This window comes from Thalassophryne amazonica, chromosome 7 (assembly GCF_902500255.1).
Source record: "Thalassophryne amazonica chromosome 7, fThaAma1.1, whole genome shotgun sequence".
NCBI classification, from domain to species: Eukaryota; Metazoa; Chordata; class Actinopteri; order Batrachoidiformes; family Batrachoididae; genus Thalassophryne; species Thalassophryne amazonica.
Genome location: NC_047109.1, coordinates 63198280 through 63224142, shown reverse-complemented (window position 1 = coordinate 63224142; position 25863 = coordinate 63198280). Strand labels below are relative to the sequence as shown.

The window sequence follows — 25863 nt, the reverse complement described above, 5'->3', positions numbered from 1 at the left end:
TAGATGGAGCTAATGGCATGATCATCTCCTGAAAAAGTTACTCAGGCTTTGTGTTCAAAAGCAAATCTCAATCATCTCAATCTGCATAATGAATTTGCAAATTTTTGATGGTGCTGTTGCTGGATATACTTACAATGCAGTGCATCGATGAGAGGGACGAAATACTTACAGAAATACACAACAGTTTAGATGTGGTGTGATGTAATCCTGTCCAGGTCAATTGAAGAATAAAGTATTTGATCACTGGAAAACATTTTATGTATTTGTGGAATCAGGACATGTGAAGCTGCTGTGATGAGAAAGCACCAAAAGACAACCATCCTCCCAACATTCTTTCCTCTATTGAGGAGCTCTCAAACAGACATGATCGGATTTCAGTGAAGACACTGGGTCTGATTGATCATATTTTGGAGCAGATCAAGGAGTGTATCTGGCTTTTGATCTTTGAGCTTATATCCTGATCCTGCCTTTGATCCTGACTGCTTTGTCCCTTATTAGTGGATGTATCCTACCTTTGATCCTTGACGATTTTGTTGATCCTTGAGCTTTGAGCCTGATCATATATTTGATGTTTGATCCTGATCAAAACGTGGCCGTTGCCATTGATCCTTGAGCTTTGGTGTTTGAGCTTTGATCCTGATTCTCTTCACACTTATCCTGCCTTTGATGTTTCATTCTGATTCTGTAGATCCTGACTAAAATATCAAATAGCAGCTCGAAAGGAGACTCACTCTCAACACTCTCAACTTACACATTTGACAAATAGTTATGCAGATTAATTATTTGTGATTTATTGATATCATAATTTATGTTTTTTTGTGAGCTTGATATCAACTGTTTCCAAAATTGATCCACTTTGTCCACACAACCATTCCACCATGTTTAATCCTTATTGTTGCCAAAAAGCTTAACAGTTTTGACGCCTATTTATGTCACCTAGGCTCAAAGCTCGTGTGACCATATTAGTGTTTCATAGTAACCACAGGTGTCCCTTTATCCAAGTACTCAAAATAAACATTAAGATTAACATAAATATTGCCTTAAGAGACGTATTGGGCACAAATATTGATTTGACTTATGGCTTTGATTTTAAGCTTTTGCAATAATAAAATGATTTTGTTCTTGGCTGATTTTCAATCATTCCACAATGTTTAGACCAATATGGATAAAAACTGAGTTATTTTGTTCACACACAGACAGTCACCCAGGGCCTGCAAAAACAGTCTCCCTCTATTGACTACCATACCTGGGTGTAACTCTCAGTATCTACTCATTGATCATGATTCCTTTGATCCTAATGACAGGATCAAATCAACAGTCAGCAAACTGTCAAAATTATAACGTCGTTGGCAAGATTGAAAGATAACAGGTGAGTGATCAGGTTCAAAGATGAGCGATTAACTATCAAGATGTGAAATCAGTCATCAGGATCAAAGCTCTTTGGTCAACATCAAAGAGAAGGATCACAGGTCAGCAGTCAGCATCAAAGTTCACCAATCATGATTAAAGAATTTTAAAGAAGCAAAATCCCTTCTCACAGTGATAAAGAAAGAGATAAACTGAAAATGTCTGATAAAACTGACTGTTGGAGCTTGGCAGAGTAATGTGCTCTCTAATTGCCCTCCATATTTAACACGTTAGTCTATGTAATTTATTGTTCTTTAAAATTTGAGGTGATTTTCCCACAAAACCATTTTCTTCCCAGGTGTCTGTGAATGCCTGTGAATGTCTGAATGGTGCTTCGTGCGTGACAAACATCAAGCTCCCTGCTGGCACTGGGGAATATCTGTGTGTGTGCCTCAATGGATTTAAAGGTGAAAGGTGTGAGGTGGATATTGATGACTGTAAACCAAACCCCTGCAGACTGGGTCGCTGCATTGATGGCCCCAATTCCTTCTCCTGTATCTGCCCGCCGGGAATGACAGGTAACTGCTTCCTCTAGACCTCCCAAACACTTCTGCAAACATTTTCTTGTAAATCTGTAGCCTTTTTGACTCTGTTCCAAATTATCTGCTGTTATCAGTGGGTTTTTAAAATAAGTAATCCAGCATTTATATAGCACTTTTATCCAAAGTGTTTTGCAGTGATGCCTCACATTCACAGATTGATCAGTGTGCTGCCAAGCATGGTGCTCAACTATACACAGTGAGGAAGTTAGGGGTTAAGGTCCTTGTTCAAGAGACCTTTGTGGTTTTTCCAGTCTGAAGGTGAATCAAATAGATGAGCCTTTAGTCTTGAGGCCACCACTTTAAACACTACACCATTATTTCCCTTTATTAAAAAAAATCATCATGTGTTTTTGCAATAACTTCATTTTCATTTCATAAGCAGTGTTGCCACAGTTACTTTGAGAAGTTATTTTCTTAGTTACTTTTTTAGTTACTTTATGGAGTTACTTCATTAGCAGCTTTATACAGTTACTTTGTTAGCAGCTGCTGACAACTTGTAACTCATAAGTAAGGTAACTAATAAGGTAACTAGGAATCTAACTTGGTTACTCTTAAGATTGAGTAATCGGGAAAGTAACTAATAGTTGCTTTTCTGAGTACTCAATCTTACAAATAACCGTTAGATTACTAGTCACTTTATTAGTTAAATTCAACAGCTGCCAACAAGTTGTCCACAACTGCTAATGAAGTAACTGTATAAAGCAACTGTAAAATGTAACTGTAAAAAGTAAATAATAAAGTAACTTTTCAAAGTTACTGTGGAAACACTGTTCATAGGTTTTTGCACATTCGACTCATCATGCTCATTTTGGTTATCTAATAACCTAGAATATAGATTGGATGTACATGTTACATTGCCAATAAAATAAACTTTCTACTTGAAATTAATTCAGAGAGAAAAATGAGACAGTTGCTGAATTACCATATGGAAACTGAATGATTTTTAGCCCCAGAATGACAGTGTATGCACTTTCAAACGATACTACCAGTCAAAGGTTTGGACAGTTGAATAGGAAAGTGTGTCCAAACTTTTGTCGGGTACTGTATGTACTAATATCGACAACTGGATAGTGTTGGTGCTAGGTCTGTTTGAAGGATCCTTGGGTAACACTGGAACCACTTTGTGTCAAACAGTAGGGAGACTCAGATGAAGAGTATTTTGGATATGTGGCTTGTTTTTCTTGGCATCCAGCAAACAGGTTCCTCAGTGTTGAAGACCCCAGTGGCTGAAAAATGCCAAGGAGACCCCCCCCGGCTGTTGTGCACTTTTTATGATGTGTGGCTGGATCGGTTGTCTCCCTGGGTGGTTGTCATCCAGGACCCAGTGTCAGGGGCGCTGCCAGGGATTTTGGGCCCTATGAAAAGAAATCTTACTGGGCCACCCCCCATATTATTTTGTCAGTATTATAATTGTATTAGGAGCCTGTCTGGGCCCCTATTAGGAGCCTTTTCAGCACCCCTGCCCAACATGGCTCTGTAGGGTGCACCCACCAGCGGTAACCCTAACCACAAAATATAACTTAATGCTTTACTAAAGCAATAAAAGAACTTGGTACATTGTCATCTTTAGGAGTTTGTAATGATTTGTGCCATTCATTGCTTTCTGTGAGTTGTTGTTGTGTTGTCAGGCCGAACATGTAGAGATGATTTGGACGAGTGCATCTCTCAGCCATGTTTCCCAGGATCGAGCTGTCACAACACGCTGGGCTCTTTTCTCTGTGGATCCTGTCCACAAGGCTACAGCGGCGATGGCAAAACCTGCACACGTAGGAGCACACACACACAAACACACACACACACACACACACACACACACACTGCTCACCTCATGTTATTATAAAGATCAAGAGTTTGATTTGTGAAATGTTAATTCCACATTGATACTTTTTTCAAACCAAAGGTCCAAAATTTAACTTCTGCCTTGCTGCTGTCTGCAGGATTGTTAGTTCAAACAAAATAGGAACATTTTGTTATTTTTTGTTATTCAGCTGAAGGTTGTTTTGTTTCCAAGGTAACCGAGTGTCTCCTGGAAAAGGAGTGGCCACAACAGCTTCAGGGAGAAACAAACTCTCAGGCCCCTCACCGTGCACGAGAAGGCCGTGCCATCCAGGGGTGCAGTGTTTTGAGAGCAATTATGTCTCAGCAGGCTTCGTCTGTGGGCCCTGCCCCCTGGGTCTCCATGGAAATGGACTAATATGCAACAGGAGTGCAACAGCAGGTAAGAGTGACATCAAGACTGATACTGATGAAAGTAGAGCTGTGGTCAGTGCTGTGCAAAAGTTTCAGGCACCCAAAAGATGTTGATTAAAATATAGTGTTTTTATTTATTTATATGTCTCATTTGTCATCGGCAGATCAGCACAAAATCAGATTTGAAATGTCCAGACTTTCAATTAACTATCCAGTCACAAAATCAAATTTAGAACAGTTTACTTCCATATGGTTGTGTGTGAACATCCCAGTAGATCAGCAGTTTCTGAAATACTCAGACCATCCTGTCTGACACCAACAACCATGCCACATTCAGTTACTTAAATCCCCTTTCTTCCCCATTCTGATGCCCAGTTTGAACTTCAGCAAGTTATCTTCACCACATCTAGATACTTAAATGCATTTAGTTGCTGCCATGTGGGCTGATTAGCTTTTTGTGTGAACTAATTAGGTTTGGCTAGAAACCTGCATGCATAACATCTGTTTTTAAAAAAGAAGTAATGTTTAATGCCTTTGTCCCTGTTCAATAAAAGCAAAGGAAAAAGTAAACGAACAGGTGTGCCCAATAAAGTGGCCAGTGATGGTATAGTCCAATTTGAAAATCAACATGTACGTAGTGTTAACTTATACAGTTTAACTTGTATGTATGCTAATTTCAAAGCATCAAATACGACAATATAATGGGACAACAGAAATCATACATGTATTTGTGAAAAAGTGGGGTTATTGTGAGCACCAGTAACTATTACAATCATGGAAGCATTGGAACAGAAGTTATACTGCATATGTACCGGCCCAGATTATAGAGGAACATTTGAGTGATGTCCATGGAGGAACAGAACAGATTGGTTCTGAAAACCTCAGCATTACAAAGATACTGGAGAAAGCTCTACAACTATCATGACATAACTGTCATGATGTAGAGATAATTTTTGGTAACACATCAAATAATTTGTAATTTCATTAGAAAACTACTGTTACTTAACTCAGAATTGTATTCTGTGATGTAAGATTTGAATGTTTTAAATGTTGACAAATCCTGGGCTACATTTTGATTTTTAAGCCTTATCCCTTAACTTCCTGTATTTTACAGGTCAATGGACAGTCACCAGTGGATCAAATTCCAACATGTTCTCTTCATCATCTCCCCACTTACCCAGAAGTCACTCTGACAGAAGGACTAAACCAGAATCTAGTATCAGGAGTCTTTCCTCCTCTGACAGAAATACCACAGCAGCCTCACAGAACCAAAATCAAACTGCAACCACAATTGTCACCACTTCTGTCCATCTAAGTCAGCTTACTGAAGGCGACCTGAGCCCTGATGTCACCATGGGTCACAGTGTAACCTGTGCCCACTCTCTCTGCTTCCCTGGTGTTCGCTGTGAGCCCACCATCACAGGCTCCTTCAAGTGTGGCCGCTGCCCTCCTGGTTACACCGGAGATGGCGTTATATGTAAAGGTAGTGAGTTTGACAATATTATTGAGGAGAACAATTGCAACTGATTGCTAAAATTGACATAACAACATAATGATGGAATGATTACACCGCTGTCCTGAAGATGTAAGAGATCAGGAGGAGTTCAAGAATGTTTTAGGCAAAAAGACCACTGCTCTGTCACGGATGGATGGATGGATGGATGGATGGATGGATGGATGGATGGATGGATGGATGGACGGATGGAAGTTAGGCAGGCAGCTGTAGTTTTTTCTTTAAAACAAGAAGTAGAAGTTGGAATGAAAAAGTAGCAGTTGCACACTTTTTCTTGCAGCAGCGACAAACATAAAAGGTGTTTGTGAGATGAGAATGTGGGAGGGGTGTTTCCAAGCAAATTCTGAATTTTTAGGATGTGTCTGTCTACAGCTTCTGTTGCCTTTTCATCACAAAAATAAGAATGAGTGGTATGCTGCTTCCTTTATGAATTACAATTATTACCAAGACCTTTCTTCTTTCAGCTGCTCTTGTTAGGGGTCATCACAACAGGTCATCTGTCTCCATCTGACCCTGCCCTCGGCATCTCCCTCTATCGCCCCATCCATGCACCGGCATCCCTCAACACCTCTGTAAACCTCCCCTTTGGTCTCCCTCTTCTCCTGCCTGTTGGCTCCATCCTTAGCATCCTTCTCCCTATATACCCTGGGTCTGGCCTCTGTACATGTGCAAAACATCTCAAACTCATTTTAACTTTGTCTATTACCAAGAATCTAGGGCTATAATTTTTGCTGTTTCACATGTTATTTAAAGAGTGGCTTCATGGTTCCACCTCACAGTGAGAATGTCCCAGGTTTTCTTCCGACCTGGTCCTTTCAGTGTGGAATTTGTGGAATGTTCTCCTCATGTTTGTGTGCGTTTTCTCTGCATGCTCTGGCTTCATCCCATTTCCAAAGACATGTAGGCAGTGGTGGGCACACTTCTGATAATCCGATAACTGATAATTATCGAAGATAATGTTTTCATTATCGGATTATGTTTTTAGATAACTTTAAAAACCATTATCGGACTAATTATCGTCCAATAAATTGTCGTCTGATAACTTTTAGACTAATAATGTAGTAAACCAAGCTGAACAGCGGAAAACATTTTAAAAATTTAAAATCATTGAGCACCTACCTGTTAGTTTCCTAAGAGATGTATAGTTCTACTCTCCGCAAACAGAAGAAAGCTGCTTTCAGGAGAAACCACTCTATCCTTTGCAGGCAAAAGAAAACTGGTCACAAAAAAAAAATAATTTCCTTTAACACCATACTGATACACTGGCAATATCACCCAAGTCATCCAGAGGCATACATTTTTAACTTATGATTCAAATTTTAACCAAACTAATTTTGGACAAGTTATTTAAAATTACTGTCATGTCTGAAGTTTTATAAAGTGAAAATATCAGATATATGTTTTAGTTTTAAAGTAATGTGCTAATTTTTAAGGTTTTTGTGAGCACATGCTGTGCCCAGCAGTGCATTATGGGTAGGATAAGGTAATCTCAGTACGTTCACGACAGGACAAATGCATTTCAGACTCTCTGTTCAGGCTCCACGGACAACAGCATTAAACTCTAGTGCCTAAAACTCTCGTGAATATATTCTCTGGGTTTATAGATGTTATTGTTTTGAATTTCTTAAATTCCACGCATCTTACATGTAGCAGACACGGATTATCTGGAATTTTGTTTTGGCAAGTTTTCAAGGCCTCTACTGTCATCTGGGCACCAGTAGATGGCATTGTTCTATTTATTTTGACCCCGGTTAAATCAGATGGTTGTCAAATCAACTTTTAGGCTTTACAAATGGCTTTTTTTTTTTTTTTTTACAAATTAAGTTTAAAAACAACAACAACAACAACAACAAAATTACAAGACAGCTCTGCGGTGTTTACACAGCAGGATACACTCACGACGGCCGAGCAGAATAATATCAAACAGGTTTGATTTTCATTCGACCATATGATCGGCGATCAGGAGGTGGTCGTGAGATGTTGAACGCTGTTTGTTACTCCATGTATACTACACGATGCAGGACGCGCGATTAACCTGAAACTCGGTCCAAAAAATTCTCGTACGAATGAAAAATCATCTGAAAAAGGGCCAAAAGTCGTACAGTGTAAAGCCAACATTTATGTGTCAAGACAATATTGAGTGCACGTTTTACAACATCATAAAACGTGCGCACGGCACTAATAAAATGAGCGCACATTCTGTCCACATGCAAAACATTTTGCAATGACACTTCCAGGGCTCTGTAAAAATGCCTGTTTTTACAAATAAAAAATGGAATATTTTACAAAAGCACATTTATCTGTAAACACCAACACACGACACACGTCACATTAACGTGTTGGTTTACATAATGAATGACTGAACCAATCAGTGTTTAGCATAGGTACTTTTACCCAGAATCCTTTGCGATCTGTCTGTTTGTTACAAAACCTCAGAATTAGTGCATTATTCAACATTAAAAGATATATGTTATATTATAACTTTGTACAAATGACAGAATTGACATTAATGGAGTTATTCTATCAGTACTCACACCAAACCATAAGTCAGTATGCCTTTATTTTTCAAGACCTCCGCCTGACCGGGTCATTGTGATTAGTAGAAAGCTGGCTTTGTGGCTGCTCTCAGGGTGCTTCTGTGCTGTATCTGTGTAGCTTCCAGCAGGGGGCAGTATGTTTAAACATAGAAGTGCTGGCTCATTGTTTGGGTCTTTTGTGGCTTTTGATGCTTCCAAAAGTGATTGTGGTGTTAAAACTCAATTTCAGCTTGTTAGTAGTTGCAAATGTACCAGAGACAATACTCGAATTTATCGATTATCTGTAACTTCCGATACATTTTTGGGTGGTTTATTGGTTTATCTTTATCAAAGATAACATTTCAGTTATCTGATTATCTGTTATCAAAGTTAATTTTTTGGTTATCTGTGCCCACCACTGCATGTAGGTTAGGTGAACTGGTGACTAATTTGACCCAAAGTGTGAATGTGAATGTATGTGTGTGTGTGTGTGTGTGTTGTCCCTACAATCGACTAGTGGCCTGTCCAGGATGTACCTGTGACCAGTGACCGCTGGAAAAAGCTCTAACCTCTCTGTGGCCTTTAGTTGGAATAAGCGGGTATGGTGGCATGGTGGATTAATGGTTAGTATTGTTGTGTCACAGCGAGATGGTCCTGGGATCTTTTTTTGCACGGTCCTTTCTGTTTGTACTATATTTCTCGCTGTGTCTGAGGGGTTCGCTCTGGCTTCCACACACTTTCAAAGACAGGCAGGTTAGGTGAAGTGGACATTTTTGATTGACCGTAGATGTGTGTGAGAGTGTGTTTCTGGTCTTGAGATAGCCTGGCGTTCAGAGTGCACCCTGCCTCTTGCACTATGACTGCTGGGATAGGCTGCAGACCCCCCGTGAGCCTTGCGTGGAGTTAGCAGGTATAGAAAATAAATGTATGTTATTGAAATGCATGGCATAACACCACATCCAGAGAAACACTACATACACTAACAACACTCTGAACAACCTGCACCAGAGTTGTGAGCCGCTGCGTCTGTGTGTGCCGCTGCTAGAGACTACTGAGATGAATCATTAACTCCTTTAATCCACCCAGAAAGGACACTAACTGAAACAAGTGCACTTTATTATATCAATATTAACTCAGTTGAGTGGTTTTCATTTAAAAACTGCATTTAAACCCATTTAAGATTACTGAAAATATCAAATACATAAAAACAAGCTGAATGGAGTTTTCTTAAGGTTGGAACACATCAAAAATTCTCAGTGTAGTGTCTCATAACTTTCAAAAACTATTAATTTAGGATAACGTATTGGCATTTATACAACCCCTATTCCAATGAAGTTGGGACATGGGTAAAATGTACTATATATAAAACAGAATACAATGATTTGCAAAACCTCTAAACCTATATTCAATTGAATACACAACAAAGACAAGATATTTAATGTTCAAACTGATAAACTTTATTGTTTTTGTGCAAATATTTGCTCATTTTGAAATGGATACTTGCAACATGTCTCAAAAAAGCTGTGACAATGGTATCAAAATGCTCAAATAACACCTGTTTGGAACATTCACAGGTGAAAAGGTTCATTGGAAATGGGTGAGTGTCATGATTGGGTATAAAAGGAGCATCCCCAAAGGGCTCAGCCGTTCACAAGCAAAGATGGGGCGAGGATCACCACTTTGTGAAGAACTGTGTGGAAAAAGTAGTCCAACAGTTTAAGAACAATATTTCTCAACATTCAATTGCAAGGAATTTAGGGATTCCATCATCTCCAGTCCATAATATAATCAGAAGATTCAGAGAATCTGGAGAACTTTCTACACGTAAGTGGCAAGGCCAAAAACCAACATTGAATGCCCGTGACCTTCGATCCCTCAGGCAGCACTGCATTAAAAACCACATCATTGTGTAAAGGATCTTACCATGTGGGCTCAGGAACACTTCAGAAAACCATTGTCAGTTAACACAGTTCGTCGCTACATCTACAAGTGCAAGATAAAACTGCCATGCAAAACGAAAGCCATACATCAACAACATCCAGAAACGCTGTCACCTTCTCTGGGCCTGAGCTCATTTGAAATGGATAGACGCAAAGTAGAAAAGTGTGCTGTGGTCTGATGAGTCCACATTTCAAATAATTGTTTTTGGAAATCTTGGACATTGTGTCCTCTGGACAAAAGAGGAAAAGACCATCTAGATTGTTACCAGTGCAAAGTTCAAAAGCCAGCATCTGTGATGGTATGGGGGTGTGTTAAGCCCCGTTTACACATAGACGGTAAGAGCTCATGGAAGCATCCCGGAAGAGTTTTTGGCCGTCTTAAGGATCACACGCCATTGTTAACGCCAGCACTAGGGGGCGTGGCTTAGTTCCGGCTTTACCGGGAATCGTCAAAAAAATTATTCAACATGTCGAATAATTCCAGGAGCGCTCCAGGAGAATTCGTGTGATGACGGAGACAACGCGAACAACGGCGTTTGATACTTTTTAATCACCGTTTCATCCTGCCCCTTCCTGTAGTGTCGCAGTTTACACCGCCGTAATTGGCGGCCGGCATTGTATCCCTAATCAACGGCGTGTAAAACGGAGATAGAGCTCACATCGGTGTCCTCAACGGCGGCGCTAGCGGACAGTACACCGTTCTAAACGCCACCTCCTGGTAACGGCGTACCAAACGGCCGATAGGCAGCGGTCAATATAAAAACGCTAGTGCGCTGCATGCAGGCCTCTCACTCGCGGCCAGCTCCAGATATTTTTGCAGAGAAGCTCCAGTATGCCTCCTAAAAGAAAATTGGCAGCGGCAAGGACTTACCAAGAGGTCTGGTTCAGAAGCAGAGGGTAGCCCTGTGGTGGAGACGGAGCAACACGTTGAGGAGGGGAAAAAGGAAAGAGAAGAAAAGGGTGAGTATCTCCCTCCCCCTGCAGTGACAGAGGCATGTATTCCTGCTGCTTCAGCCTATTATACTCTGGGGGCGGTGCCTATATGCAAAAGTTCCTGGAGTAACGCAGGATTTGCCTGGATAAATCCAGCGGTACACAGGGCATTATCAGTGGCAGCAGAACACCGCTGTTCTCACGCGCGTCTTAACCTGTGATTGTAAAGGATAGAACTGGGTATTAACCCCCGTTGCCTGACGTGTGCCGGATGCTACGACGTCAAAATGCCGCTTTATTCAGTGGATTTAGCTGTGTTTTATCCGCGTATTTGCAGCTAGTACAGTGGTCAAAACCCCGGCGAAATGCTCCGCCCCTTTCCACTGTGAAAACAGCCGGAACTACTGCGAACTTCGGTCTACGTACTACCCACCGACAAAACCATCTATGTGTAAACCATGCTTTAGTGCCCATGGCATGGGCAACTTACACATCTGTGATGGTATGGGGGTGTGTTAGTGTCCATGGCATGGGCAGTTTACACATCTGTGATGGCACCATCAATGCTGAAAGGTACATCCAGGTTTTGGAGCAACACATGCTACCATCCAAGCAACGTCTTTTTCATGGACGTCCCTGCTTATTTCAGCAATACAATGCCAAGCCACATCTGCACATGTTACAACAATGTGGCCTCATAGTAAAAGAGTGCGGGTACTAGACTGGCCTGCCTGCAGTCCAGACCTGTCGCCCATTGAAAATGTGTGGCGCATTATGAAGCGCAAAATACGACAACGGAGACCCCAGACTATTCAACAACTGAAGCTGTACATCAAGCAAGAATGGGAAAGAATTCCACCTACAAAGCTTCAGCGATTAGTGTCCTCAGTTCCCAAACGCTTATTGAGTGTTGTTAGAAGGAAAGGTGATGTAACACAGTGGTAAACATACCACTGTCCCAGCTTTTTTGAAATATGTTGCAGGCATCCATTTCAAAATGAGCAAATATTTGCACAAAAACAATAAAGTTTATTAGTTTGAACATTAAATATCTTGTCTTTGTGGTGTATTTAATTGAATATAGGTTGAAGAGGATTTGCAAATCACTGTATTCTGTTTTTATTTACATTTTACACAACGTCCCAACTTCATTGGAATTTGGGTTGTAATTAGACTATATCTTTACACACTGGCTAGTTTTGCTCTTTATGCACATTCCTACAGAGGTGCTGCAGGAAGACAGAGATAATAAGATTTAAATATCCTTTTCAGGATATATTATTACTCATCTGAGTACGGACAGCACAAGTCGGGTAAAGTCGTATTTTTTTTTTTGCAGATCCCAGTGGACTTCCAGTCTTGCCCAGCCCTCAGCACAGGATGGTATTAAGAAGCCTGTACTCTGATCTGAATATTAGTGTGCGCCATCCATTCTCAACTTCTGATATTTGAGTGTGAATATTTGCGTTCTTAGAAAGCAACAACCCCCAGGCTTTGACCGAAGTACAAAATAGCAAAGGCTGTCTGCTCCATTCATGTGAACTATACATTTTCTCCACTCTGCATCGAAATTTAAGAAGTCCTTTTAAAACAATTCACTGTGACATTAAATATGTATTTCACACAAGTATGTGAGTTTTTTTTAATTAATCTGGGGCTCATATGCATGTGGAAATAAAGGTGGAGGTTAAGAGGTACCATCATATTTTGCAAAGCAACCTGACGGTTCTAACGACAGACAGTGGTTATTGAGCTTCTGGAGTTGATGAGTTCAGTCTGGTCTTTCCCAGTTCATGCCTGACTTCATTAATAAGCAGTGAGCGGTGCACGGAGAGTTGGAAAACATGCAGAGCACATATCTCAAGGAGCAAAGTTCATGACCCCCAGACCACAATGAGATGCAGAGACTCACACCTCTAGTGGCTACAGTTAGAACTGAAACACACCCATTGCAGCATAGTTGCCAAGCAGTTATTGTGCTTCTTTTCAGAGCAGGTTCATGTTTCAAGACACTTGCCCACGCTCCATATAATGTGGAGTTATATGAGGAAGGGCTCCAACATACAACCCCGATTCCAATGAAGTTGGGACATTATGTGAAATATAAATAAAAACAAAATACAATGATTTGCAAATCCTCTTCAACCTATATGCAATTGAATACACCACAAAGACAAGAGATTTAATGTTTAAGCTGATAGACTTTTTTATTTTTGTGCAAATATTTTCTCATTTTGAAATGGATGCCTGCAACACATTTCAAAAAAGTTGGGACGGGGTAACAAAAGACTGGGAAAGTTGATGAATGCTCAAAGAACACCTAATTGGAAACAGGTGAGTGTCATGATTGGGTATAAAGGAGCATCCCCAAAAGGCTCAGCTGTTCACAAGTAAAGATGGGGAGAGGATCACCACTTTGTGAACAACTGCATGAAAAAATAGACCAACAGTTTAAGAACAATGTTTCTCAACGTTCAATTGCAAGGAATTTAGGGATTCCATCATCTACAGTCCATAATATAATCAGAAGATTCAGAGACTTGTAATGCTGCGTTTACACATAACGACGACAAGTCACGAATGCCACGAAGTATACATTCTTGGCCACTGATCACGAATGTGATGATTCGGGGCAGAGGTGTCAGGTGTCCTCAGGAACTCCTGCAACCTGTTACCACACATTACGATTAATGGCACGTGTTGCTGGATAATTATCCAGCAATTATCAGGAACCATTACGCACGGTCAGCAGGTGGAACACCTGCAGGAGCGCGCTGAAGAGCACTGAAATTAGACTTTTAGCCGACTTGGTGTCAGCAATCAAACTGAATGCGGTGCAGCAGGGTTTAATTGTGCACGCGCTTCTTCCTCCGCCGGACTGGAGGAGGTGCAAAGATGTCTGGCTGCACGTGAGTCTCCTCTCGCTCCTCTGGCTCAGACTCATTCTCCCGCTCATCGGTTACAACAGCAGGTGGAACACCTGCAGGAGCGTCCTGATGAGCTTCAGCAGGAACTGTGGAACGACACTTGGAGCCGAGTTTAATTGTGCGCACGTGACAGAAAACTGATTCGTTGTGGCTCGCAGTGAAATGTGACGCCGCGTTACAAGTCGTGTCAAAACTTGACAGTTTCCGTGTCATTTCGTAATAACGCGTGACAGTTTGGGCTCCAAGAACCATCACAGGAACCACTACAAACATTGTCACATTCTATTAAGGATCAATACTCATCAAGACGGATCAACACGCTCAGTTGCGACCTCCACGACGTGAGACGAAATGAGGGTGGTGCGTGATATTCGTGATTTTTTGACAGGCAAAAACATGTTCCACGAATATCAAGAATATCACGCACCAACACGCACTATTAAGAAACCTATTCAGATGCGTTAAGTCACATTAAGAATGTCAGGAATGTGTCACGAATGACAGAAAAATGACATTTGTAACGCGTTTTGGTTATGTGTAAACGCACCTTAAGTGGCAAGGCCGAAAACCAACACTGAATGCCTGTGACCTTTGATCCCTCAGACAGCACTGTATTAAAAACCGACATCATTGTGTAAAGGATCTTACCACATGGGCTCAAGAACACTTCAGAAAACCATTGTCAGTTAACACAGTTCGTCGCTACATCTACAAGTGCAAGATAAAACTCTGCCGTGCAAAGCGAAAGCCATACATCAACAACATCCAGAAACACTGCCGCCTTCTATGGGCCCGAGCTTATTTGAAATGGACAGATGCAAAGTGGAAAAGTGTGCTGTGGTCTGATGAGTCCATGTTTCAAATTGTTTTTTGGAAATCATGGACATCGTGTCATCCTGACAAAAGAGGAAAAAGACCATCCAGATTGTTACCAGGGCAAAGTTCAAAAGCCAGCATCTGTGATGGTATGGGGGTGTGTTAGTGTCCATGGCATGAGCACCTTACACATCTGTGATGGCACCATCAATGCTGAAAGGTACATCCAGGTTTTGGAGCAACACATGCTGCCATCCAAGCAATGTCTTTTTCAGGGACGTCCCTGCTTATTTCAGCAAGACAATGCCAAGCCACATTCTGCACGTGTTACAACAGTGTGGCTTCGTAGTAAAAGAGTGCTGGTACTAGACTGGCCTGCCTGCAGTCCAGACCTGTTGCCCATTGAAATCATGTGGCGCATTATGAAAAGCAAAATACGAGGTCTGTTAGAAAAGTATCAGACCTTTTTATTTTTTGCAAAAACTATATGGATTTGAATCATGTGCACTTGCATCAGCCAAGCTTGAACCTTTGTGCGCATGCGTGAGTTTTTTCACGCCTGTTGGTTGCGTCATTCGCCTGTGGGCAGGCTTTGAGTGAGCACTGGTCCACCCCTCTCGTCGGATTTTCATTGTCAGGAAAATGTCTGAACGGCTGGAGCAGCGCTGCATCAAATTTTTCAAGAAACTGTGTGAGACAGCCAGGTGGAAACCATTCGGAAAATTCAGGTGGCTTTTGGTGAAAATCCTATGGGCATCACATAGATTAAGGAGCATTACAACCGGATTAAAGACGGCCCACAGCGGCTGAGGGCGCGCCGCGCTTCGAGCGGCCATCGACAGGCTGAAACGACCAGATCATTTCCAAAGTGAAGGCTGTGTTGATCCGGGACGTCATGTGACTACCAGAGAAATGGCAGAAAAGGTGGACTTCAGCCATTTTTCGTCAGATTCCACTGTTACAGGAGATTTTGTAATGAAAGACGTGCGGAGGCATTCGCGCATCGGGAAGTTTTCCGTGACTTCCGTGTTGGAAGTCTCACGGGACATGTTGTGACATGCCCAGCTCTCCACAATTTCTCGGATACTCACTCGACTAAAAAGCCACCGAAAGCCGTCTGAATCTTCTGAATGGTGGAAGACCTAATGCCATTGCGGCTTCGTCCTGACTTTCAGGTTTCGCGTTTCAGCTCCCTGCAAAGATTTTCTATTGAGTTCAGGTCTGGAGACTGGCCAGGCCACTCCAGGACCTTGAAATGCTTCTTACGGAGCCCCTCTTTTGTTGCCCTGCCTGTGTTTCCTGTCATTGTCATGCTGGAAGACTCAGCCATGACCCATCTTCAATGCTCTTACTGAGGGAAGGAGGTTGTTTGCCAAAATCTTGCGATACATGACCCCATCCATCCTCCCTTCAATATGGTGCAGTCGTCCTGTCCCCTTTGCAGAAACGCATCCCAAAAAATGATATTTCCACCCCCATGCTTCACAGTTGGGATGGTGTTCTTGGAGATGTTCTCATCTTCCAAACACGGTAAGTGGAATTGATACCAAAAAGCTCTATTTGGTCTCATCTGACCACATGACCTTCTCCCATGCTTCCTCTGGATCATCCAGGTGGTCACTGGTGAACTTCAAACGGGCCTGGACATGTGCTGGTTTGAGCAGGGGGACCTTGCTGCCCTGCAGGATTTTAAACTATGACGACTTAGTGTGTTACTAAAGTAATCTTTGCGGCTGTGGTCCCAGGTGTCTTCAGGTCATTGACCGGGTCCTCCCATCTAGTTCTGGGCTTTCTCGAAATCATCCTTACCCCACGAGCTGAGATCATTCATGGAGCCCCAGACCAAGGAAGATTGACAGTCATCTTGTGTTTCTTCCATTTTCTAATAACTATGCCAACAGTTGTTGCCTTCTAACCAAGCTGCTTGCCTGTTGTCCTGTAGCCCATCCCAGCCAGGTCTGCAGTTTTGTCCCTGGTCCTTAGACAGCTCTTTGGTCTTGGTGGATAGGTTGGAGTGTGATTGTGTGGACAGGTGTCTTTTATACAGGTAACAAGTTCAAACAGGTGCAATTAATACAGACAAAGAGTGCAGAATAGGAGGGCTTCTAACAAGTCTGTTAGAGCCAGAATTCTTACTGGTTGGTAGGTGATCAAATACTTATTTCATGCAATAAAATGCAAACTATTTATTTAAAAATCATAAAATGTGATTTTCTGATATATATATTTATTTTTTTAGATTCTGTCTGTGTACCTATGATAAAAATTACAGATCTCTCCATTCTTTGTAGGTGGGAAAATTTGCAAAATTGACAGTAGATCAAATACTTACTGTATTTGCCTCACTGTATATCATCAGAATTAATATGGAATAAGCACAGAGGATCATTTTCTGTGCTTTGTTCCAGCTGTGTGTCGCTATCAGTGTGGAAAGAACAAGGAATGTACTCGGCCCAACTCTTGCACCTGCAAGCAAGGATACACTGGATATAACTGCAACACAGGTGAGAGGTTTCATGTGAGAACAGAACTTGTATATTTACACAAGATCACTAATCATTTAGAGAAACTACACTATTATCCTACTTTCACCTCCCTGACTGATTTTATTCTGTCTCAGCTGTGTGCATGCCTGACTGCAAGAACCAAGGCAGGTGTGTGGAACCTAACGTGTGTGAATGTCCTATGGGCTACAGTGGACCAATCTGTGAAGAAGGTAACCTAAACTCACAGCAGTGTAACAAGCTAACAAGTGTTCCATTACAAAGAGCATCCTCATGTTGGTTACAACCTGGTGTCATTCTGTAGCGAGCTGTGAGCCGCACTGTCAGCATGGAGGCACTTGTCTGACTAGAAACCTATGCACCTGCTCATACGGCTATGTGGGACCCAGATGTGAAATCAGTAAGTGATTATATCATTGTTTTCTTCACTGTGTGACACATTTAGGTTTTAAGGTTGTAGTCTGAGTTTTCTTTTGTAGTTTGTGCTATCAGATGCTGTGTTTAGTCCAGGTGTATATGTCACTGTATGGTTGGTATGATGACGGTGTGACTGACTCAGGAGATTTGCACTGTGTAGTCTGTTCTCTTTCATTCATTCAATTTCTATACCTGCTTATTCCAGTTAAGGGTCATGAAAGGCTGGAGCCTGCCCCAGTGGTCACTGGGGTAGTCAATCGAGAGGCGGGGTACTCTCTGGACAGGCCGCCAATCCATGTCATGGCTAGTGTGTTTTTGCATTGCCATAAAGAACCTTTACCTTCTGAAGACACCATAATGCAAATGTCAACATTTGTGTTTATACAAACACATTACACCGACATTATTTTGATTGTTTTTAATCAAACACATTGCCTCCATTACTATTATTTCACCACATTTGATCAGGGCTTGTATTAAGCTCTGGACATCATTTGTCCCCTGAACAAGTTCAAGGAAGCTATGACATCAGTGGCATGTGTGTGTATTTCATTGTCTTATCCTGTGTGACCTATGGAAGATCAGTCAAATGTACATATTTCATAATTGTAAAATTTTACAGATCAAACAGAAGGACTAAGGAATGACTAGGAAAACAGTGGTCTGTTTGTGGTCCTTAATTAATGAGTCATTTGTGACATAAAAAAGAAAAACAGATCACAAGACAAAGCTCAAAAAGATCAAACGAGACAAAGGCAAAAAGAAAAAGGACCTCCTCCTTGAGACAACATGATCTTTTTATACTATGCCCCTAAGAGGAAGACCATTTATGGCAAAGCTGGAGTCCCACGGTCTCACAGTTTTGCCTTGGTACACTAGACCAGTGGTTCTCAATCTTTTTACAATAAGTACCACCTTAGAAAATATTTGGCTTTCCTAGTACCACCATTACAACTGGAATTAAACTACTTCAGTTCAACTCAATTTATATACCGCCAAATCATAAGATAGTTGTCCCAAGGCACTTCACAAGGCTAAGATCTAGCCTTACCCACCTCTTGAACAAGCATATTGGCAACAGTGGTAAGGAAAAACTCCTTAAGACAATTAAGGTGTACGAAGAAATTAGGCTACCAGTGATTTGCACATCTTGACTCCATGCCGCATTGTGGGATCTTGGTTACAGCACAACAGCCCAAACTATTATAAAGTCTATGGATTATGATGAAACTGAAGTTGACCGCTTAAAGCATTTTGGCATTCGTTGTAGACCACCTCCAACATCCAAGACTTTGTTTGGCAGTAAAGAAGAACTGAATGATCTCACATACACAGCATCGATCCAGAATCTGCAGTGCGTTTTGGCAGAGGAGGACAGAGCAGCTGTCAAAATTACTGCATGAAAATTCAGGAAGGTATATCTTATATATTATATTCCAATTCTAAGGTGGAACTATGCCAGTATACAAAGGTATATCTAAATATCTAAAAAGGAAGAGTAAAATAGGAGATTAGAAAAGAGTAGAGTAGAGCCACTTACGTGCCTGGTCTTGAGAACCAGGGATGGTAGGTTAAAAAGCTTTTTTATCCCATGGGAACTCTCCCTACCCACCCAAGCAGCTCAAGAAAAAGGTATATATAATATAATAAATAATAAAACATAAGAAGGATAAGACATCACAGGAGAAGATTGTAGTAAAGGTAATTTAGTATGTAGACTCGTAGTAAAATCAAATATAGTTAGTAGGCTAAGCTATAGAAGCAGAAGCTATGAGTGTGTGAGTGTACTGGTATCTATCTAAACTAATAAATCTGTTATCAATCAATCAATCAATCAATTTTATTTATATAGCGCCAAATCACAACAAACAGTTGCCCCAAGGTGCTTTATATTGTAAGGCAAGGCCATACAATAATTACGTAAAAACCCCAATGGTCAAAACGACCCCCTGTGAGCAAGCACTTGGCGACAGTGGGAAGGAAAAACCTCCCTTTAACAGGAAGAAACCTCCAGCAGAACCAGGCTCAGGGAGGGGCAGTCTTGTGCTGGGACTGGTTGGGGCTGAGGAGAGACCAGGAAAAGACATGCTGTGGATTATACGTTTATTTTCCTATAGTATGCTAACAGCATACTATAGGAAAATAAAACATATAATCATTATGCTATCAAATGGAAATGTAAGAACCTAGGTACTATATGTTGATATCTTTAAAGGAACACATAAACTGATGAATCATTAAAAATCTACACCATGTAAAATAGAATTGTAAATGGCGAAAATAAGGTAGTTATAGTAGAAGAGCTAAATTAGCCGTGAATAAGCCAACTGTACCCAGCAAGCTAACACAATAAACAAACATGGTAATTAGTGTACAAAGTATAATAGCGTAGTTAAACCTACAGTAACGGTATTAACAAATACATATAAAATAAATGTGGGCAAAAGTATGAATTAATGTGGGTTATCAAACACAAAAGAACCAACTATTTTGTAAGCTACGATGAACGTTGCTAAGGAACAGCTAGATAAGCTAATGCTAGCTGTTAGTTATAATTAATTGTACCCCACTCCTCCAATATTTAGAGAGCAAACTTCACTTTCCACCATAATAATAATAACAGGATGAGATTGTGGCTCGAGGCAATTCCATTTTAAAAAATGGTGAATTCACTTGAGTTTCTCATGTGTTTACATAATACAAACACAATAACAGCGTCTAAAAACCTAGACAATATGTTCACGAGGGTTTTAGGCACAATAGACAGCATTTTACTTTGCGATGATGATGCCATTGTCCGTGTGCAGTGGTTAAATTGCAGTGTTATCGGAGTGTCTTGTAGCAGTTCACCATATTGTTGACTTCTCATGGTGTTGCCACTTCTCTGAGATTTTTACAGTTTTTGTGTGAGAATTGAAACCTCAATACGTCGATTGGAACTTTTGTGAAAGTATGTGATAGCCCCGACTCTGTAAACTCGGCTGCTCATAATTAATGGCATGTTATTGTTGTTAATAGTGTAATTTAATATACTTTTTTGTCTTGGTGGATTATTAATAGGATTTATTTTCATTGTGAGCAGAATGTTGAAGTGTGGCAGTTGGCATTATGTTTGCATCATGTGAAGCAGCACACAGAGTAAATAAAAAGTCTTATTCTGACCTGTTGCATCCTTTCAGATGGATTCATCATCACATACTGATGGAAACTGTTGTCCATGTAAGATGCCCCTTGTTTTGGAAGACATTGTTTGGAAGTAATTTAAATCTTTATTGGTGAAACTGAATAAATAAAGAAGCACGTGTTAATAGCTTGAGAATAATTAACTGACATGCACCTACATGTATGACGGACCTTGTACATGTGACATAAGCCCACACGCATGTGAGATATTTTTGTCAGTTTTTAATTACACTCCATCACGTTTGTCTGTTAGAGCAGAAACTGATTTGCAGCTTGGTGAAGCGTGTATTAACCTTCCTGCCATGTTCATGCCCCTGTTACTTTAGTGTCTCCGGTTAAATTTGACCGGTGTGTTTTAACTACTCTTAAATTAACACAAAAACCATTCATCACCACCAATTTTTTATTTAACACTCTTTTTAGCTGTGAACAATGTCTCAGAGTTGTGAACATGAATAACTGCAGGGAAAATGCAAATCGGCACTGAAAATGTATTCCAAAATGAACACGTAAAAAAAGAAATGGAAAACCAGAGACCATACTCCTCAACATGAAGTTGTCTGTGTGTCTCTGCTTGTGTGCATGTGAAGTCATGCACACGCGTGGCATTTGACACTTGTTTGACTCATTGTTGGAGCTATATAAAGTCCTGCTAGAATCAACAGGCACATGTAGGCTTGGAGGCCTACCAGGTCTAATTCTCTCCAGGTGTCCCCAAAAACACACCTCCCCTCCAGGTTTGTCATCTCTAGTATAATTCCCTCAATGGACTCTGGTAAAAGGAGTTGAAAGCTGGACTTGATATCATCCACACAAGATGTTTCACACTGTGTTGGCCCTGGTGTCATCTTTATGATGTTTTCCACTCTCACTCTACCTCCTCTGTGCTGGGGAGATGAAGACCAGAGCAAGTTTCCACTCTTGGACTGGAATGTTTCCTCAGGTGCCTGTTCTTCAGGTGCCTGTTCCTCTCCATCTGTTGACTGGTCAGTCTTCTCAAAGTCTGGATCAAAATCAGTGTTGTCTTCCACTTCCGAGACATCCTCCTCTATCTCTGGTTCAACTTCAGTTCCCTCTTCATCTTGTTCTAAAATCTGGTCCAGAGCCTCTCTGACAGAAAACCGCCTGGTCAGTCATCTATTCAATGTGCTCAGAGTAAAAGGAGTGCAAGGTAAACATCAAGCTATATTTTGGTAGTCTGTGTGAAGATATGATACATTCTATTTAATTTATTTAGTTTATATAGCACCAGATCACAACAAAGTTGCCTCAAGGCCCTTCACACAAGTAAGGTCTAACCTTACAAACCCCTAGAGCAAGCACACAGTCGACACTGGCAAGGAAAAACTCCCTCTGATGATTTGAGGAATAAACCTCAAGGGGACCAGACTCAAAGGGGTGACCTACTGCTTAGGCCATTCTAACAGTTACAAGATTTTGCAAAGTTTTACAAAACAGGACATAACACAACAAAAGATGCATTTGATGAGAAGTCCATGCAGGCATTCAGTCCACAGGCAGGAGTCATCAGCAGTGCTCATGCCATTCAGTGGCCTTGTTCCCACGTCAGAGTTCGTTCCAAGTCCATTTCAGAAGTTATGCAGTCGTCAAATCCAGTCCATGACATTGTGATATCATTTTTTAAAAAAGCAGAATCAGTCGGCCAGAAAAAAATACACCTGAGTTATAATTCATCAGCATTAAACAACAGGAAAGCAGAGCAAATACAAAGGTGATTGCTGGCCGCTAGCCCTAAGCTTCACTGAACCCCAGAATTGATATAAAGTTGAGGCCGAGACCCGCTCCATTTATTAACAGAATGAATTTAAAAGGATAGAAAGCATAGTACCATGCCGTGACAGTATGCTAGCCATACATTGATTGGTCTGGAAGATGTGGTTCATATGGGAGTGTTTGTGTGTGTGTGTGCGTGTGTGTGTGTGTGTGTGGGGGGGGGGGGGGGTAGGCACAAAAGCACGGGATAAAGATGGGTGTGCATTGTGAGTGTGTGTGTGTGTGTGTGTGTGTGTGTGTGTGTGTGTGTGTGTGTGTGTGTGTGTGTGTGTGTGTGTACGAGGTCTGTGAGAAAAGTATCCGGCCTTTTCATTTTATGCAAAACATATATGGATTTGATTCATATGTTTTTACGTCAGACAAGCTTGAACCTTCGTGCACATGCGTGAGTTTTTTCACGCCTGTCGGTTGCGTCATTTGCCTGTGGGCAGGCTTTGAGTGAGCACTGGTCCACCCCTTTCGTCGTTTTTTCATTGCGAGGAAATGGCGGAATGATTTGGGCTTTGTTCCATCAGAATTTTTTCAGAAACTGTTAGAGACAGGCAGCTGGAAACCATTCGGAAAATTCACATGGCTTTCGGTGAAAATTTTATGGGCTTCACAGAGAATAAGGAGTGTTACTACCGCTTTAAGGACAGCCCACAATGGCGCACGGCGCGCCGCGATCTGAGCTGCGATTGACAGGCTGAAACGACCATTTCATTTCTAAACGGATGGCTGTATGGATCCGGGACCATCGTGTGCAATTTCTCTTGTTATCACAAGAGCTGGACATCAGCCATTTTCCGGCAGATTTCACTTTTAACAAGAGATTTTGTCATGGAAAGCCGCGCGGAGGCTTCGCGCGTCACAACGGATTCGCTGATGGAGCGAGACAAAGAACACCTCCGTTTTGGAGTGTCAGAGGACAAGTTGGGACATGCCTATCTCAGCTTTCAGTGGCTTACCAGTCGAGTGAGTATAAGAGAAATTGTGGAGAGCTGGGCATGTCCCAACTTGTCCTCTGACACTCCAAAACGGAGGCGTTCTTTGTCTCGCTCCATCAGCGGCTCTGTCATGACGCGCGAAGCCTCCGCGCGGCTTTCCATGACAAAATCTCTTGTTAAAAGTGAAATCTGCCAGAAAATGGCTGATGTCCAGCTCTTGTGATAACCAGAGAAATTGTACACGATGGTCCCGGATCCACAGAGCCATTCATTTAGAAATGATCTGGTGGTTTCTGCCTGTCGATCGCGGCTCGGAGCACGGTGCGCCGTGTGCCATTGTGGGCCGTCCTTAAAGCGGTAGTAACACTCCTTAATCTCTGTGAAGCCCATAAAATTTTCACCGAAAGACGTGAATTTTCCGAATGGTTTCCAGCTGCCTGTCTCTAATAGTTTCTGAAAAAATTCTTATGGAACATAGCCCAAATCATTCCGCCATTTCCTCGCAATGAAAAAACGACGAGAGGGGTGGACCAGTGCTCACTCAAAGCCTGCCCACAGGTGAAAGATGCAACCGACAGGCGTGAAAAAACTCACGCATGCGCACGAAGGTTCAAGTTTGGCTGACGTAAAAACATATGAATCAAATCCATATATTTTTTGCATAAAATAAAAAGGTCAGATACTTTTCTCACAGACCTCGTGCTTCACACTGAATATCCACATAGATCAATCTAGAACAGTCAAAGTAACTGCTAGTTGTTACAAAGTTTCTCTCTATTGACTGTAACATTTCTTGCTTTTACATGTTCATAGAAACTGGGCTGTGTGACTTGTAATATGTCCATGTTCTATCATTATTTAATCACTAGATGTCAATAGGCTAGCTGTGAAATGAATTTTCTATTCCTGAAGGTTTTGGTGAAGCAATTGGCTGGAAGTGTTGATTTCAACACCATATGGCACTTCATTCATTGAGCTCAGTTTTCTCTTTTGTCAGCTTTCCTTTTATTGCCAATGACAACAACTTGTTGTGGCTTTTCCTTGTCAAAATATTTTCTCAAAAGAAGCCACATTTTTGACTGCTTACAGTGGTTCATCTCACACAGTTGCAACATAAGCATAAATGCAAGCTCATATTGAAAAAAATTAACATGCTGAGTGACGTAGGCATGGCATCCATTTATTAGGTGTGTTAATCAAACCCTGCCTCTCGATTAGATACCTAACAGAAAACCTTTACATCAGACAGAACATAAAATTTGTTTGTCTTAGCATTACTAAATGTACTTGTCCAATCAGAGTCCTTGATGCTGAGCTCTGCTAATGAAGACATAATATATGTCAAAAACACCTCACGTTCTTTTGAGTCCAGACTAAATAATTTTCTGTCAGAAAGTTTTTACATTCTGTCTGATGAGGCATCAGTTTTGAAATCTTATTAGTTGACCAGTAAGGTTTTGCTGGTTTCAAGAAAATTAAAGTTTTGATTTCACATCATCTTTATTGCTGCATATTTGATCAAACCGTCATCATTTTTTGTATTAAAGCAACATTTCTGCAGCATAAAATGTACTGGTTTCCTACAGCGTATTGGCTGCCAAACAGCACGGTGGCTATTTGTGTTTTTTTCATCTTCGTTGAATCACTGGGTTGTAATCAATGCTTTGAACCAGTCCATGGAATGAAAAAAAAAAAAAAACAGAAATTTTTGATATTTTGCTAGGAATGAAAATGAAACCAAAAACATTACATTTTTTATGTTCCAGAACAGAATCGTTTGTTTAAAATAATGATAACCAGTTAATACCGTTATTTTTTTTTATTATTCTTGAAAAGGATTCCATTTACAATGATCCGGTGAGGTTAACTTCCTGTTGTTCACTTACTTTGGTCGTTGTTGGTGGGACAAAGTGCAGCGTCCTGTGTTTCACTCTGAGAAATGCACCCAGAGCAGACAAACATTGAGGGACTTCTTTAAAAGCACTGAGCTTATTGGTATTATTATTATTATTATTATTATTATTATTATTATTATTATTATTATTATTATTATTATTATTATTATTATTATTATTATTATTATTATTATTATTATTATTATTATGCTTTTTTGAATTTTTATGGAATTTATTTTCAAGACAACAGATGCCTGAATGGAGTGCTGTGACAAGGGACTTCAAAAATGCTGCATTTCTTCATTCCGCGATAAGGAATTAAAAGTATTTCCCAGACGTCGTCTTCCAAAACAAGAACAT

At 41.0% G+C, this 25863-nt stretch overlaps 1 protein-coding gene across 1 annotated transcript in view; it reads left to right on the top strand.

Annotated features, from left to right (window-relative positions):
- Window positions 1-25863, top strand: part of LOC117514036 (von Willebrand factor D and EGF domains) — a 99644-nt gene that overhangs the window by 56910 nt on the left and 16871 nt on the right. Inside the window, exons 18-24 of the mRNA XM_034174320.1 lie at window positions 1706-1925; window positions 3578-3715; window positions 3961-4167; window positions 5254-5622; window positions 17193-17288; window positions 17405-17500; window positions 17593-17688. Of these exons, the coding sequence (XP_034030211.1) occupies window positions 1706-1925; window positions 3578-3715; window positions 3961-4167; window positions 5254-5622; window positions 17193-17288; window positions 17405-17500; window positions 17593-17688 (1222 nt within the window). The remainder of the gene's footprint in view (window positions 1-1705; window positions 1926-3577; window positions 3716-3960; window positions 4168-5253; window positions 5623-17192; window positions 17289-17404; window positions 17501-17592; window positions 17689-25863) is intronic.